Below are 14781 nucleotides of genomic sequence, written 5' to 3' on the forward strand. Positions count from 1 at the left end.
TATGTAGGGTGTGAATTATAAATTATTGTCATTTTACAGATGAAAAAAATTGAGACTCAGGGTATATCACATGATTATGATCACCTAGTGAGTAAATTATGAGGCTGAATGTAAACTCAAATGATTTAAAGGCATTTTCAGTACTCTTCCCACTGTAGAAAGCTGTAAGTCCCTTTAGATAGACACATTTAAAAATGCTTATGGTTGAAGGACAGTTGGCAATAACCACTATTAGATGCCCTTTACATTGTTTCCTTCTGTCCTCTAGTGTAGAACTAACTATACTGTGTGCAATCAGCAGATATTTGAGTGCTAAGTGGTTAGTTAGCATTGTACTGGATGCTTTAATGTAGTTTCACCTAGGCAGTGCGTTGTGACCCAGCTGAAGAAAAATAGGACAATATGTAAGTGCTAGGGATATATTTTAAGACTTAAAATTTAAAAATTCTAATTAGAGAATATAGTGAAAAACACACTTGATATTCTGTTGAGTAACTGGAAAACAGTCATCTTCTATCTAAATCATTTTTGTTTTTTAGAAACAATTTTTCTTGTTAAAATAGAAAATACGTTTTTTAGAACTGTGTCTAAGATGGATAATGAAACCTTGACCTTCATTTGTAGCATTTTAGTTATCTCAGATATGTCTAAGATTAAGCCATTAAATACATTTCTCAAAATCTAAATGTGCAGAGACAACTGTTGTTAACTTCTTGGTGGATACCTTTTCACACTTCTTGCTCTGTGTATATAATTCTCTAAGTAGAATATGTATAATTCTATGAATAGAGTTATAATTCTGTAAACTAAATTCTATAATTCTACTTATAGAAAATAAAGTTTATAGAATTATATAGTATATAATCATATTTTGTATGTAATTATATAAATGGAGTTAAGTTCTTTGTGTAATTTTTTTCATTCAGTCATATCATGAAAATCCTTCAATGGAAGTAAGTAAATTAGGTCTATTGTGTGATCATGTAAAGTGGTAGCGTGCTAAAGTTTTTTCATAATTAATTTATCATTGTCCAAGTGGTGGACATTTGTTTCAAAAGTTTTTTTATTATAGAATAATTTTTAAAACTGTCCTGCAACTTGAGAAATTTCTAAGATCATCAGGATCTTTATTTATATTAAATTTGGCACATTTTTTTGGTAACTTGTTGACATTACTTTGAATTTATAATAATCATAATTCTACTCTTGCTTTACCAACTCTGTAATGTTTGGAACTTTTTGCTCCAGAGTAAAGTTACTTATTAAGTAGAAAATGTTTGGGTAACTATGTTTTTTAAAATACAGACTTTGAAAGGGAATAGTGTTCAACAGCAATTCTATAATATTTCAAAGAAGTTAGACATGATGTTTTGATACCTTGATATTTATTCAATATTGAAATATTTAAATGTGTGTATTTTTTTAAATAGATTATCTTTCTCAAGGAATAGATCTTGCTGGAATAGAAGTAATAGAAAATGATCTACTTTTTGTTGCGAGAGCTCGACTTGAAGTGGAAAATCAAGCTAAGCGCCTCCTGGAGCAGGGTGTGGAGACTCAGGTAATACAAATAATGTCACTTTTTTAATGTGAAAAATGTGTCATAATACAGATGAACATTTGATTTTGTGTTGAAAAAAGTAATGTATATCCTTATTTTATCACTGAAGAACTATGTCTACAATTTGAATTGGAGAGTAGGGCATAAAATAAGTACAAGGAAAATTTTTTAAATATATATTTACTTAATTCTACTGAAAATGGATTCTAAGATTTCTAATGTAAAATGTATATAATATGAAATATATTTTAATATAATGTGTATATGTAGATAGATAGTTAACAGATGTTGCGTAGGCTTCCTTTGTCCAAGTCACTGGTACTCATTTAAGCTTTTCAGCAACCCAGTAAGGATGGTATTACTGCTATTTCCATTTTACAAATGGGGAAACTGAGAGCTTAAATAATTGGTCGAAGATCACACATCCAATAAATGATGTAGTCTGGCAAACATTAAGTACTCTAACCCCAGAACCTTGCACCCTGAATAATCACTGTGCCAGAATTTTTTTTTTAGAAATTGACTCGAGATTTCTCCTAAGATATCATTTTCCTGATGCTTAATTTTCTGAATTACAAGAAACCTAGAGGTGTTGATGTAGTAGAATCAACAAATTAGATATAAATCTCAGTTTTTCTACGTTTGTATTGCACCCAGATATTTTCTCCATTTGTACTGGACCCAAATACCATTATTAGTATCCATTTTAAAATTCATATTCTTTAAACCAGGAATTTCATTTTGTGCATTTGTATTGGACAAAAACAATTTTATAAATATTCAGTTCTTTAAGTAGTCTCTGAATCAGGAAGGTATTTATTTGACTTCCAGTTCTTAACTGTTGTAATTAAAAATAACTGAATGTCAGTTACTGTTTTGAATGAATTTTTAAAGTTGATTATCATATATATAATGAAAAGTGAACAAATTATAGACATACACGTAGAATGAAATATCGCAGTGTGAACACACCTGTGAAATTAAAACCCAGGTCAAGAAATAGGACGTTACCAGCATTCCTGGAGTCTCTTCACTCCCTCTCACAATCACTCCTCTCTCTTTCTTTCCCAAACGTAGCTTTTATTCTAACGCTAGAGTTTAGTTTTATCTGCTGCCAATCATGTTTTAACTCGCAGTCTCACTGTGAAGATAAAATGCTTATACTGTTTAAAAATAAGATACTTGTCTACATCAAATAATAGAGGAAATTTTATTCTCAAAGAAATATTTAAGGAATTCCAAGTCAATTTTGAATTAACATGAATATTTCTATAGAAAATGGCTTTAGCCCAGCTCATTTAGTTGCAGGAAAGGAAACAAGTAACATTTCAGAAAGTGCAGCATCACAAGATTTTTGTATTTGTCTAATGTTCCTATTATCACTACATTAGAGATTTAAAACTTTATAAATACTGTTGAGTATTTTTTTACCTGTGAAGTTTTTATTGCCATGTATATGTATGCATATATCTTTAATTTATGCAATTCTTAATAATTTACTGTATTTTAGAGTCATGGAAATGAAAACTAATAATGGCAGAAAGGAAACAATATCACAGTTTGTAGGACTAAAATACTATTTTTAATAGAGATGGGGGATTTTAACACAAAGAAGTGGTTACTTTTAAAGGCTTATTTTTTATTGTATTCTCATATATTTAAAGTGGGAAAATATTTTCTAGCATAGTTGTGCCTAAGCAAACTTATTTTAGGTATGTTGCTATTTTGTGTACATTTTTTTAATATAAATTTATTTATTTTATTTTATTTGGCTGTGTTGGGTCTTCGCTGCTGCGCGCAGGCTTTCTCTAGTGCGGCGAGTGGGGGCTACTCTTCGTTGTGGTGTGCGGGCTTCTCATTGCAGTGGCTTCTCTTTTTGCGGAGCGCGGGCTCTAGGTGCGCGGGTTTCAGTAATCGTGGCACGCGTGCTCAGTAGTTGTGGCGCACAGGCTTAGGTGCTCCGCAGCAGGTGGGATCTTCCCAGATCAGGGATCGAACTTGTGTCCCCTGCATTGGCAGGCAGATTCTTAACCACTGCGCCACCAGGGAAGTCCCATGTGTACATTTTAATAGTTGTCAAATATGACTTTGCTTCAGTTTTTAACTCATAGTGAAATTAAACTGTTAAACTTTTAAGGAACGAATATTCCCTAAATATTGATAGTGTTGTTATATTTTCAGACTCTAAAGTTAGTCAAAAGATTATTTAAGTTGGTGACTGTTGTTGTTTAGCCAATGGCCTGTATGTAATCAATGAAATTGTTAGAAAGGTAAAGAAGAAAAAAATCTAAAATATTGTGTGTCTACATGGGTAAGTGTGAAATGGTCTGCATAGAACCAGGGAGCTTTAATTTTGTTGTATGTTTCAGGCTGGTTTAGAGTAAGGTAGATTCTGCTCAGTGGATGGGAATATTGTCTCTGTAAGGCTGCATATATTATTTTATCATAGTTTGTTGACATTAGCCATTAATATTTTCCAATTCCTTAGTCTCGTTAAATTCCATAGGTATAACGTAACCTTCTGAGTATAATTTGGCTTCCTCCATAATTTTCCAAAAGGGAGATTTGCCAATATTAACATTCTGGTTCACTTCACAATTTTAACAATATTTATCATGTGTAAATTGATATTCGTGTTTATAACATCATTTATTTCTGAATTTAGTCATGTGTGTCTGTCTCCCTCAGACCTGGGTACTCTGCGTTATTTTCACAAAGTCAGGTTTCTGGCTTTGCAGAGCTGAGGAGATTAAACCCTTATCAGTAATGATGTCCCTGAGATAATGTTCTTGGGAAGCAGGATGTTTTAGTGGAAAGAGCCTGTGTTTTGGAGCCTCTTTCCTTTTCCTCTTAGAAAGCAACAAGTCAGAGGTGTCATCCAGCTGTGTCAGCAGGCAGTTTGGGAATTAAGGATGAAACTAACCTTTACTGAATGCCTCCTCTCTGCCAGGATTTTGTGTTAGTCACTTTACATTTGTTATCTCAGTCACAGTGACAAATATGTGAGGAAGATATAATTATCCACTTTTTATAGTTAAGGAAACAAAGGCCTGGAAAGGTTAAGAAATTAGCTGTAGATTACTCAGCTAGCAAGCAGTAGAGTCATGGTCTGGAGTGCTTGCTACCCCCCTTTCTTCAATAGAACCAAGCAGTTTATTCTAATTTTGTTAAATAATTACATTTTAAATCATTTGACAATTTGTGAAGCAATTTATATTGAAAAAGGAATTTTTAAAGTGTTAAAATTTCTTTGGGAAGCTTCCATGTGATGACTAATCTTAACCAGTTCCTCAAAATTTTTATGTTTCTCTGGCCATCTTTCTTTTTTCCATTCTCTGAAATGACTGTTTTAGACTCTCCACTTTCCACTAACCTTACCCTCTCACCCCACATACCAACTAAGGCGGATGCCCTTAATTTCTGCTTCACAGAGGTGCCTCTCACATCACCTGTACTCTGGATCCCGTTTTCTTATCTTGTTTATATTTCTGTCTCTCATATCTTCATCCTGTGTCTTTTACTTTGTTTCTTCTCATCAACATGTAAATATACCCCTTTTATGCCACTCTCCCCTGTGTTCTCTATTTCTCAGTCTCACAAGCTTTCTTTTAGTTTTTCACATGCCTATTTTCCTTCCTCCTTTAGGGCTTTCATGTTCTTTTTATGCCTGGAATACTCTTTCCACTTCCCATTAAAACAGATGCTGCAGCTTATATCTATTTGCTTCTCGAAATATATTCTCCCATTTATAAGAAATAATTGAAATAGTTAAATATATTGTTAATATTTATTATATATATAGACTAAAACAATAGCATTTTAATTTTGAAGTAATATTGCATTCATGAAATATTACACAGTTTCATAGTTTATAGGCTCATAACCTGAATAGAGATGTTCAGTACACAAGGAACTTTTGAAAAATTAACATGTCCTTACTTGCATTTAATAATCAACTTCTGACATTAATTTGGTTTCTCAAAAATATTAGTGATCTTCTTTTACTGAGTATATAGTTGGGACCGTCATTTTCAATATCAATTAATTGTAAAACTTAAATTTACTAAAAGAAAATGAGTGTAATTTCTTTTTGTTGCATTCTTTTTCCAAAACCAAAAATTTTTAAATAAATGCAGATAACTTGTTTTTGATCATTACTGTTTTTTCCCTAGTTAATTGCTTAAATGTGCTGTATTCATTTGTAGGTTTTAATAGCTTTTGTAGCCTTACAAAGTCTCCACTACAGTTTTACAAAATTTATGTCTTGGAAGACATAAACTAAATAATTATTTAGATACTAAGGAACTGTTTTTTCTTCTTACAGTAGAAAATTATAAGTAAACTTCTGACTTCACAAAGCCTTATTAAGTTTATATGGAAAAGGTTTGTAGTGATACCACTGCTACTCTCTTTACACAATGTTTGGAAGGATTGATGACCCAGAGTTCATCTTCTGGTGAAGCATATCATTATCATCACATTAGAAAAACATTCGTCAATTCGACAGGCAGTGTTTGTCCCAAACATTGGGACTATCTGCAGCTCTTCCTTGATTCCTATTTCTCTTTTTTGCTGATCCTGAGAATCTTTCATTGAAAGAAGCCAGACAAAGAAAGAGAGAACCTTACAGTATTTTCAAGATCGCAACAGACTCCATTACCTCAAGCTGTAACTAGCTTTCAAAAATAGGTGACAGAGATTTTGATCTGGATGAGTTCCTGCATCACCATAGATACCAGGCCCCCACAGTGGAATGATTACATTTTAATTAGAAAGATGGCTTTAACTTGTGAATTATAAGCTTTTCCAATAAACAAGTGCTGGGCTTTCTGGAGGTTCCAGGATGGAGGAAGATGATGTGCTTATATGTCTTTAAAAGTCAAGGAAGAGGGTCTTTCAGCTCTGTGCTGGACTGTAATTTCCCCTGTTGTAGTTGTTGTCAGTACTGGGAGGCAAACATCCACGAACCTGCCTTTTCCCTAAGTCAGAAAGCCTCCTCTGTCAGGTCCACACAGAGTGCAGGTGCTTATCAGTTGTCAGCTAAAAGTACCGTGATAGCATGATCTAGACAGAGTCTCTCTAAGATGACAAAGTAGAATTGAAGTTCACTAAATAAATGTCTACATAGCATACAGGAAGTGATTATGATGTTATGAACCCTTTTTACTTTTGTAGTTAAAAATTCTGAATTGTTTTTAGCACAGAGAGGGTACCAATTCAAATGTGTTGTGTTGAAGATTTATGGAAGTTAAGCATTTTCTCAAACTTCAAAAGGAACTTCCTGGCTAAGTTGACTCTGTTGATTAATTATGGTAGAGTTCAGCATGCAGCAAGTCTTTTGTGATCCTTTTCTTCTCTATGTGCCCAACAAACACCAATAGTAGACTCAATATCAGTTGATTTGTCAAGCTGAATATCTGCTTTAAGAGGTCTAGCTTTCCTATTGTTAGCTGCTAGTTTTCCTGGCTGGTCTCATGAATTCTACAACAGATCTCATCATTTGAATCTACAGAAACTCCTTTTGTATATTTGTTCCCAGTGTTTTTGCATTTACTAAATATAAAGTTCCAGTGATTTTTCAACTCTTGTACGAAACATTTTTCCTGACACGCAATAAATACTTTGAGGGGATGGGTGAGATGGGTGAAGGGGGCCAAAAGATACAAACTTCTAGTTATAAAATAAATAAGTCATGAGGATATAATGTACACCATGGCAACTATAGTTAATAATACTGTGTTGTATGTTTGAAAATTGCTAAGAGAATAGATCTTAAACGTGCTCACCACAAGAAAAAACATTTTTGTAGCAATGTGTGGTGAAAGATGTTAACTAGACTTATTGTGGTAGTCATTTTAAAATATATACAAATATCAAATCATTATGTTATATACCTGAAACTAATATAATGTTGTATGTAAATTATACCTCAATTAAAAAATATGTAAAGGGTGATTATAGTAAGAGCTCTTCAAGTTACACAGATCTAAAGGTTTCATGTGTTTTCTTTATTTTACCAGCCTCAGTGGATAATTTGCCACCTGCCCCTCATCTGTTTGCTCTTATCACTGTTAGCTTTCCTTAGATTTTAAACTGATCATCTAAATGTTTTCCCTAAAGCTTAATTAGTCTTGTTTAGCATGTGCTTACTATTTTTTTTAATATTTTTTTGAGTGGGAATTAATTTGTTATTTAACATTCTAAATCAAGGATTGGCAAAAGTACAGTCTGTGGACTGTTTCTGTATGGCTCAAGTACTAATTGTTTTTACATTTTTATATGGTTGGGGGAAAAAAACCGAAAGAGCAGTATACAGCAGAGACCATATGTATACTATGTGGCCGCCAAAGCCTAAAATATTTGCTATCTTGCCCTTTAAGGACATTAAATGTGTGCTTTAAATGGTTGTATTTTCTTCATGGTGGGCGCTTTACCATTTTCCTTCCTTCCATCTTTTCTTCCTCCCAGCACCATCTCCTCTTTTGCAATATTTTAATTATCATATGGTGTTTCTCTGTGTTTTTGTTTTATGCCAAATGTAAAGTGGTAATATTTTTCTTGTTTCTATATTATACAGTCATGTTATTTTCTTTCCTCTTTTTAAAATTAATTTATTTTATTTTTGGCTACGTTGGGTCTTCGTTGCTGCGCGCAGGCTTTCTCTGCTTGTGGCAAGCGGGGGCTGCTCTTCGTTGCGGTGCACGGGCTTCTCATTACGGTGGCTTCTCTTGTTGCAGAGCATGGGCTCTAGGCACGTGGGCTTCAGTAGTTGTGGCACACGGGCTTAGTAGTTGTGGCTCGTGGGCTCAGTAGTTGTGGCTTGTGGGCTCAGTAGTTGTGGCTCGCGGGCTCTAGAGCGTGGCTCAGTAGTTGTGGCACATGGGCTTAGTTGCTCCGCGGCATGTGAGATCTTCCCGGCCTAGGGCTCGAACCCGCGTCCCCTGCATTGGCAGGCGGATTCTTAACGACTGTGCCACCAGGGAAGCCTCAGTCATGTTATTTTCTTTTTCTTTGACATAGTCTCTTTCATGAACAACCCACAGTAACATTGGTTGCTTCGTTATTTTATTGCTATCTTGCAGTGTAGATTCACATCTAATTAACTGTCTGCTTTCAACCTTAAGGTCTTTTGGTGTTATTGCTTTCCATAGTTTTTCAGGTCACTGAACTGTGAATAATTTTTTCATCAACTGACTGAATTTCCATTGTATGTCATATAGAATTCTGTCACTACTCTTTGGTTAAAATTTGGTAATCACTCTTTAATCTATGTGTAAGTTGTTTTCCGTTTCTCAAAAATTCAGAACTTTTGTACTTGGTTAACTCTATTTTATTTTACTCAATTTAGATAATCTTATGTTGGCTTTTTATTAGAGTAGTAAATACTAAAATTTTTATTTTGTAGTTTGGAAAAAAATGAAGAACCAGGCAACCACTTTGCAGCACTATGGATTAATTTGCATTGTCCATAGTTTTATATAATTGGAGTTATACAGTGTGTTCTTTCTTGTGTGTGGCTCTATCCATTCAACATAGTTATTTTGAGATTGATTCATGTTCTGTATATTGGTAGTTTGGTCATATTTTTATTGGTAGTTAGCATTACATTATATTGAAGTACATTTATCTATTCACTTGTTGACAGGCATTTGGGTTATTTCCAGTTTAGGGATACTGCAGACAAAGCTGCTATGAGCAGATACATGGCTTTGTCTCAGCATGTTTCCTTTTTCTTGAGTAAATACCTAAGGCAAAGAATGGTTGGGTTTTTGCAAAGAATAATATGTTTACTTTTTATAGAGTCTGCTAGTTCCAAAGTGGTTCTGTCATTTCACATTCCCATATCAGTAGATTAGAATTTTTGTTCCTCTAGATCCTCACCAAAATTTGATGTTGTCAGTCTTTTAAATTTTAGCCATTTTAATGGGGATATAATAGATTCTCAGTGTAGTTTTTATTTGCCTTTTCTTGATTGCTGATGTGACCAACTTTTCAAATGCCTAATAGTGAAAGGTCTTTGCCTAACATTTAAAGACTTTATTGTCTTCTTATTGATTTGTAAGAATTCTTAATGTATTCTGGGTACCAGTCTTTTGTTATTAGTGTGAATTGTAAATATTTCCTCCCATCCTATGGCTTGCCTTTTTTCCTTTTAGCATTGTTATTGAGGTGTAATTTACATTTGTGCATTTAAGCATATAGTTTGATGAGTTTACTAAATTTATACATTTGTGCAACCATCTCACAACCCAGATAGTTTTTTAACTGCTATCACCACAAAACACTTCCCTCCTTCCTGTTTGCAGTCAGTTCTTCCTCCCACCCCCAAACCCAGGCAATCACTGATTTGCTTTCTGTCTATAGAGTTGCTGTTTTCTAAAAGTGTCATATAAATGGAACCGTACAGTAGGTAATCTTACATATTTAGCTTCTTTCATTTAGCACAGTATTTTATTTAGGTTCATCTGTGTTGTTGCAAGTACAGATAGTCCTTTTTACTGCTGAGTAATGTTCCAGCCTATGGATCTACTCACTTTGCTTATGTCTTGATAGGTTGATGGACATTCAGTTGGTTACAGTTTTTGGCTATTAGGAATAATGCTGCCTTGTTTTCCCCCTTGAAATTGTCTTTTATTTTTATATTTTGGATCGTTTCTTGTTTCTTTTTAAAAAGTTTTTAAAAATTGAAGTATAGTTGATTTATAATATATTGGTTTCAGGCATGCAACACAGTGATTCAATATTTTTATAGATTATACTCTATTTAAATGTATTGCAAAATAATGGCTATATTTCCCTATTCTGTACAATGTATCTTTGTTGCTGTTTCTTGTTTCTTGATCAGTCCTGCTAGGCTTTTATTAACTTTATTAATTTTTTTCAAAAGACATCATCTTTTACGAAGAGCAAAATCTTTTAGTTTTGCTAAAGGCCGGTTTATCCATGTTTTCATATGCATGTTATATAAGAAATTTTTGCCTACCCTGAAGTTGGAAAGCTTTCCTCCTATGTTTTCCTTTAGAAGTTTATAATTTTATGTTTTAAGTTTAATTTTTATGTACAGTGTAAGGTTCATTTTTTTCCTCATAGACATATTCAGTTGTTCGAGCACCTTTTGTTGAAAAAGATTATTTTTTTCCTTCACTGAATTACTTCATTGTGAATTTGCATATATTTTGGCACCTTGAGAATAATTAAATCTCTGTCAGTTTTTCTCCTAATGGTTTTAATGTCTGTTGATGATTTTTGCCTAAATCTTTTTATTTTTTTCAACAGAGATTGTGAAAAAGTCATTTTCTATTTTTTTTATTAGTTTATATTTGCTAGCCGTGATTCTTATGTAAAGAAGAATTTTCACTCATTAATTAAGGATATTTGGTTACCCTGAACTGCAGTTCCTTTTTAAAATGATGGATAAATGTTTAAATTTTGCATTTTTTATTACCAATTTACAGACTAATGAGTTTATATAAGTCACTACCCAAGGTAGCAAATGAGGCATACTTTTGTTCTCGTTTTTCTTAAGTATTGTTATAGATTCATGTTTCCGTTCTTTTGTTTTTAGAATTTTTTTTTTTTGGATGTGGACCATTTTTTTTTTTTTTTTCGGTACGCGGGCCTCTCACTGTTGTGGCCTCTCCTGTTGCGGAGCACAGGCTCCGGACACACAGGCTTAGCGGCCACGGCTCACGGGCCCAGCCGCTCTGCGGCATGTGGGATCTTCCCAGACCGGGGCACGAACCCGTGTCCCCTGCGTCGGCAGGCGGATTCTCAACCACTGCGCCACCAGGGAAGCCCTGGATGTGGACCATTTTTAAAGTCTTTACTGAATTTGTTACAATATTGCTTCTGTTTTATGTTTTGGTTTTTTGGCTGCGAGGCATGTGGGATCTTAGCTCCCCCAACAGGGATCTAACCCACACCCCCTGCATTGGAAGGCAAAGTCTTAATCATTGGACCACCAGAGAAGTCCCTCATGTATTTTTATATATTGTGTTTTAATCAGTTTGGTGCTGGATGCAACTGCTAGTGCTATAACAACAAGCTAGACCAACAGTGGCTTAAATAGATAGGGATTTGTCTGGATGTGGGTGGTGCTAATATTGTTTCAGCCTACTTCACAAGCATGCAGGTCTTTCTTTCCATTCTGCCTTCCTTAGTGTCCCCTTGCTTGTCACGTCATGGTCACAAGATAGCTGTCACACTGCAGACATTAATCCATGTTCACGGAGTGGAGATGGGGCAGTGCCAGCTGCCAGCCAAAAGGCAGCATTACAAAATCCTTTTTCAAAATTGCTCCAGTGGACCTATCCTTATGTCTCATTGACCAGATATGGGTCTCATGGTAACCCCAACTGTCAGGAGGACTATGAAAGCAAGTATCTGGAAAGAGGAACAGAACTGTAAACATTGGCTTAAGCTACTCAAGAACTATTGCCTGTTGCAGTGCACACTGCCACCCCTGGAGAAAATTAGGATTTTAGTAATAAGAAAGAAGGAGGGAATGAATTTTAGGGAATACCTAATAATGCCTGCCATAAATATCTTTGGTAAAGCACAGAATGACTAGAATTATTATATTGTATTACTTTATTTAAAAGTAAGCTATGGGCTTCCCTGGTGGCATAATGGTTGAGAGTCCGCCTGCCGATGCAGGGGACGCGGGTTCGTGCCCCAGTCCAGGGGGATCCCACATGCCGCGGAGCGGCTGGGCCCGTGAGCCATGGCCGCTGAGCCTGCGCGTCCGGAGCCTGTGCTCCGTAACGGGAGAGGCCACAACAGTGAGAGGCCTGCGTACTGCAAAAAAAAAAAAAAAAAAAAAAAGTAAGCCACATACATACATTTAAGTTAAAAATTTATATTGACAGAGTGAGATTTGGGTGCTTGAAACATTCATGTCTCATGATTACTTTTATTTTCCTATAAAATTCATTTTATTATTAAACACATTTTTAGTGTCCTTGAAATATTATCTGCTATTATCTTATAGGATGGGAATATTATTCTAAGTATTGGCATCATTTAAAAACTTTTACTTAATGCCAAACTGTAGATTCATATAGACTATGCTCTCAAGGTTCATTTTATAAAGAATTTGGAAGTTAAAAGAACCTTTTTCTGTATATTGATCATCTCTTTACCGTCTCCATTTTTTAGTCTCTTTGTGTTATTACTTCTTTTTTTGTAGAACCTTCCTCTTGCGATATATGTTCACTTTCATTCTTTTGTCTCCTTCTTTTTCTTTTTCCTCTCATTTTCCCCGTGCCTTTTTATAGCTCTTCTTTTTTTCTGCTGCTTTTCAAAAAGGGCTAGAATAAAGGTGATTTTTGGTTGATAAGATCATACTGCGCTATTAAATGTTCTTCTTAGTTTGTTAATTTCATTTGGGTTTTGCACTGTTGACTGCTGATTGTTAACAGGTTCTGATATAATCTTATTAGGTTAGCTGAGAAGTACATATCAAGCATTAGTGGGCTCCATGCTATTGAATCAGAAAAGCCACTGGTAAGCTCTGGATCACAACCGAGGTAGCTAATATAATTCTTGCCTTTAAATTACGTTATTTAATGCGATTCTCTCTTCCTTCAGTACTTGTAATCTCCCATGGGGCTCCATTAAGTCTTCAGTGTTTTAGACATGTCATAGATTCAAAAAAAGTGTCCAGTGTATGTATCATGTTAGGGCACACAGTTACTATAAATTGCCTTAAATATTTTGGCCTATGATATGATATACTTGTTATGTATAAGATGTTGTGAATTTATTAACACTATTCTGGAGAAATAAAATATTTGGATCTTAGAATTCCTCAGTTATTGTGCATGATTAAGGTGCTATGCTTTTTTTTTTTTTTTTTTTTGCCATATGCGGGCCTCTCACTGTTGTGGCCTCTCCCGTTTTGGAGCACAGGCTCCAGACGCGCAGGCTCAGCGGCCATGGCTCACGGGCCTAGCTGCTCCGTGGCATGTGGGATCTTCCCGGACCGGGGCACGAACCCGTGTCCCCTGCATCGGCAGGTGGACTCTCAACCACTGCGCCACCAGGGAAGATAAAGGTGCTATGTTTTTTATTGACTTAAATTTACCTGAAAGCTAGCCTAATTTTATTAAATACATAGTCTTCGGAGGTAGTGGTTTAAAGAATTATCTTCTTTGTGATAAAAATTCTTAGATCTGTATCCTTTCTGTGCTATAAAAAAATAAAATAATAAGCTTTTATTTTTCCCCCCCAGCAGTAAGGATTGTCTATATAGTGGAAGTTACCTGTTCTTTGAATTTTTGCTTGAACTGACTTTGCATTTTTCTCACTATAACCTCTATGTTTTTCGGGAAGCCGGGTTGGGGACTTGTAGATCATTTCCCTCTCCATCTCCCTCCCCACCTTTCTCCATCACTCCCCCCTTTTTAATGTGATTTTGGGGGTACTTATTTTTTGTCTTATTTTAATTGAGTATGAAATGGATTACTAATCAAACCTTGAAGAAATACTGTAGTCCTGAAACCTCCTAATAACCAAAATAGCAGAATAGCAGCAGGAAAATTTTATCTTCTTTTATTTGTCCTTTTCCTTCCCTTGGCTCATTGTATTCTTTTATATATGAAACCTAAAGAAAAAGAATTTAACTGCTAAAGAATTAGTTCATTAGGGGAAAAAGTAAAATGTGATCATTAGTCTTTGTGATACAAGGATTATTTGATTCTTGCAGAGTGGCATCCTGGTCTTGAACATTTATGTGATTTTTGCATTTTGTTTCTAATTAAATCAGATTCTGTCACCTTTTCCATTTCTAATTTCAATTATATGAAGCTTTTAAAATCCTATCAGACTTTTGATTTAATACTGTATTTATGCTCACAGAGGTCATCTCTTATTAACTATAGCTTAGTTAACGTGAGAACATTGCTTGCTATTTTATGGCACAATATTTACAGCAGTCTTGCTATCTCTCTGTTCCTTTAGCTGAGTGCCAGCTGTTGCTTTGGTTACAGTGTTTCTGTTTTTGTTTTTGTTTTTTGCGGTACGCGGGCCTCTCACTGTTGTGGCCTCTCCCGTTGCGGAGCACAGGCTCCAGACACGCAGGCTCAGCGGCCATGGCTCACAGGCCCAGCCGCTCCGTGGCTTGTGGGATCTTCCCGGACCAGGGCACGAACCCGCATCCCCTGCATCAGCAGGCGGACTCTCAACCACTGTGCCACCAGGGAAGCCCAGTGTTCCTGTTC

At 35.2% G+C, this 14781-nt stretch overlaps 1 protein-coding gene across 3 annotated transcripts in view; it reads left to right on the forward strand.

Moving 5' to 3' along the window:
• COG5 (component of oligomeric golgi complex 5) overlaps window positions 1–14781 on the forward strand; it is a 282510-nt gene that overhangs the window by 131471 nt on the left and 136258 nt on the right. For 2 of the 3 annotated variants that reach the window (XM_082846504.1, XM_082846506.1), the window contains exon 7: window positions 1431–1561. In XM_082846504.1, coding sequence (XP_082702630.1) covers window positions 1431–1561 — 131 coding nt within the window. The remainder of the gene's footprint in view (window positions 1–1430; window positions 1562–14781) is intronic. The other variant, XM_082846505.1, reaches the window with a different exon arrangement.

The sequence above is a fragment of the Leucopleurus acutus genome (assembly GCF_964270905.1).
Source record: "Leucopleurus acutus genome assembly, chromosome: 9".
Lineage (NCBI taxonomy): Eukaryota > Metazoa > Chordata > Mammalia > Artiodactyla > Delphinidae > Leucopleurus > Leucopleurus acutus.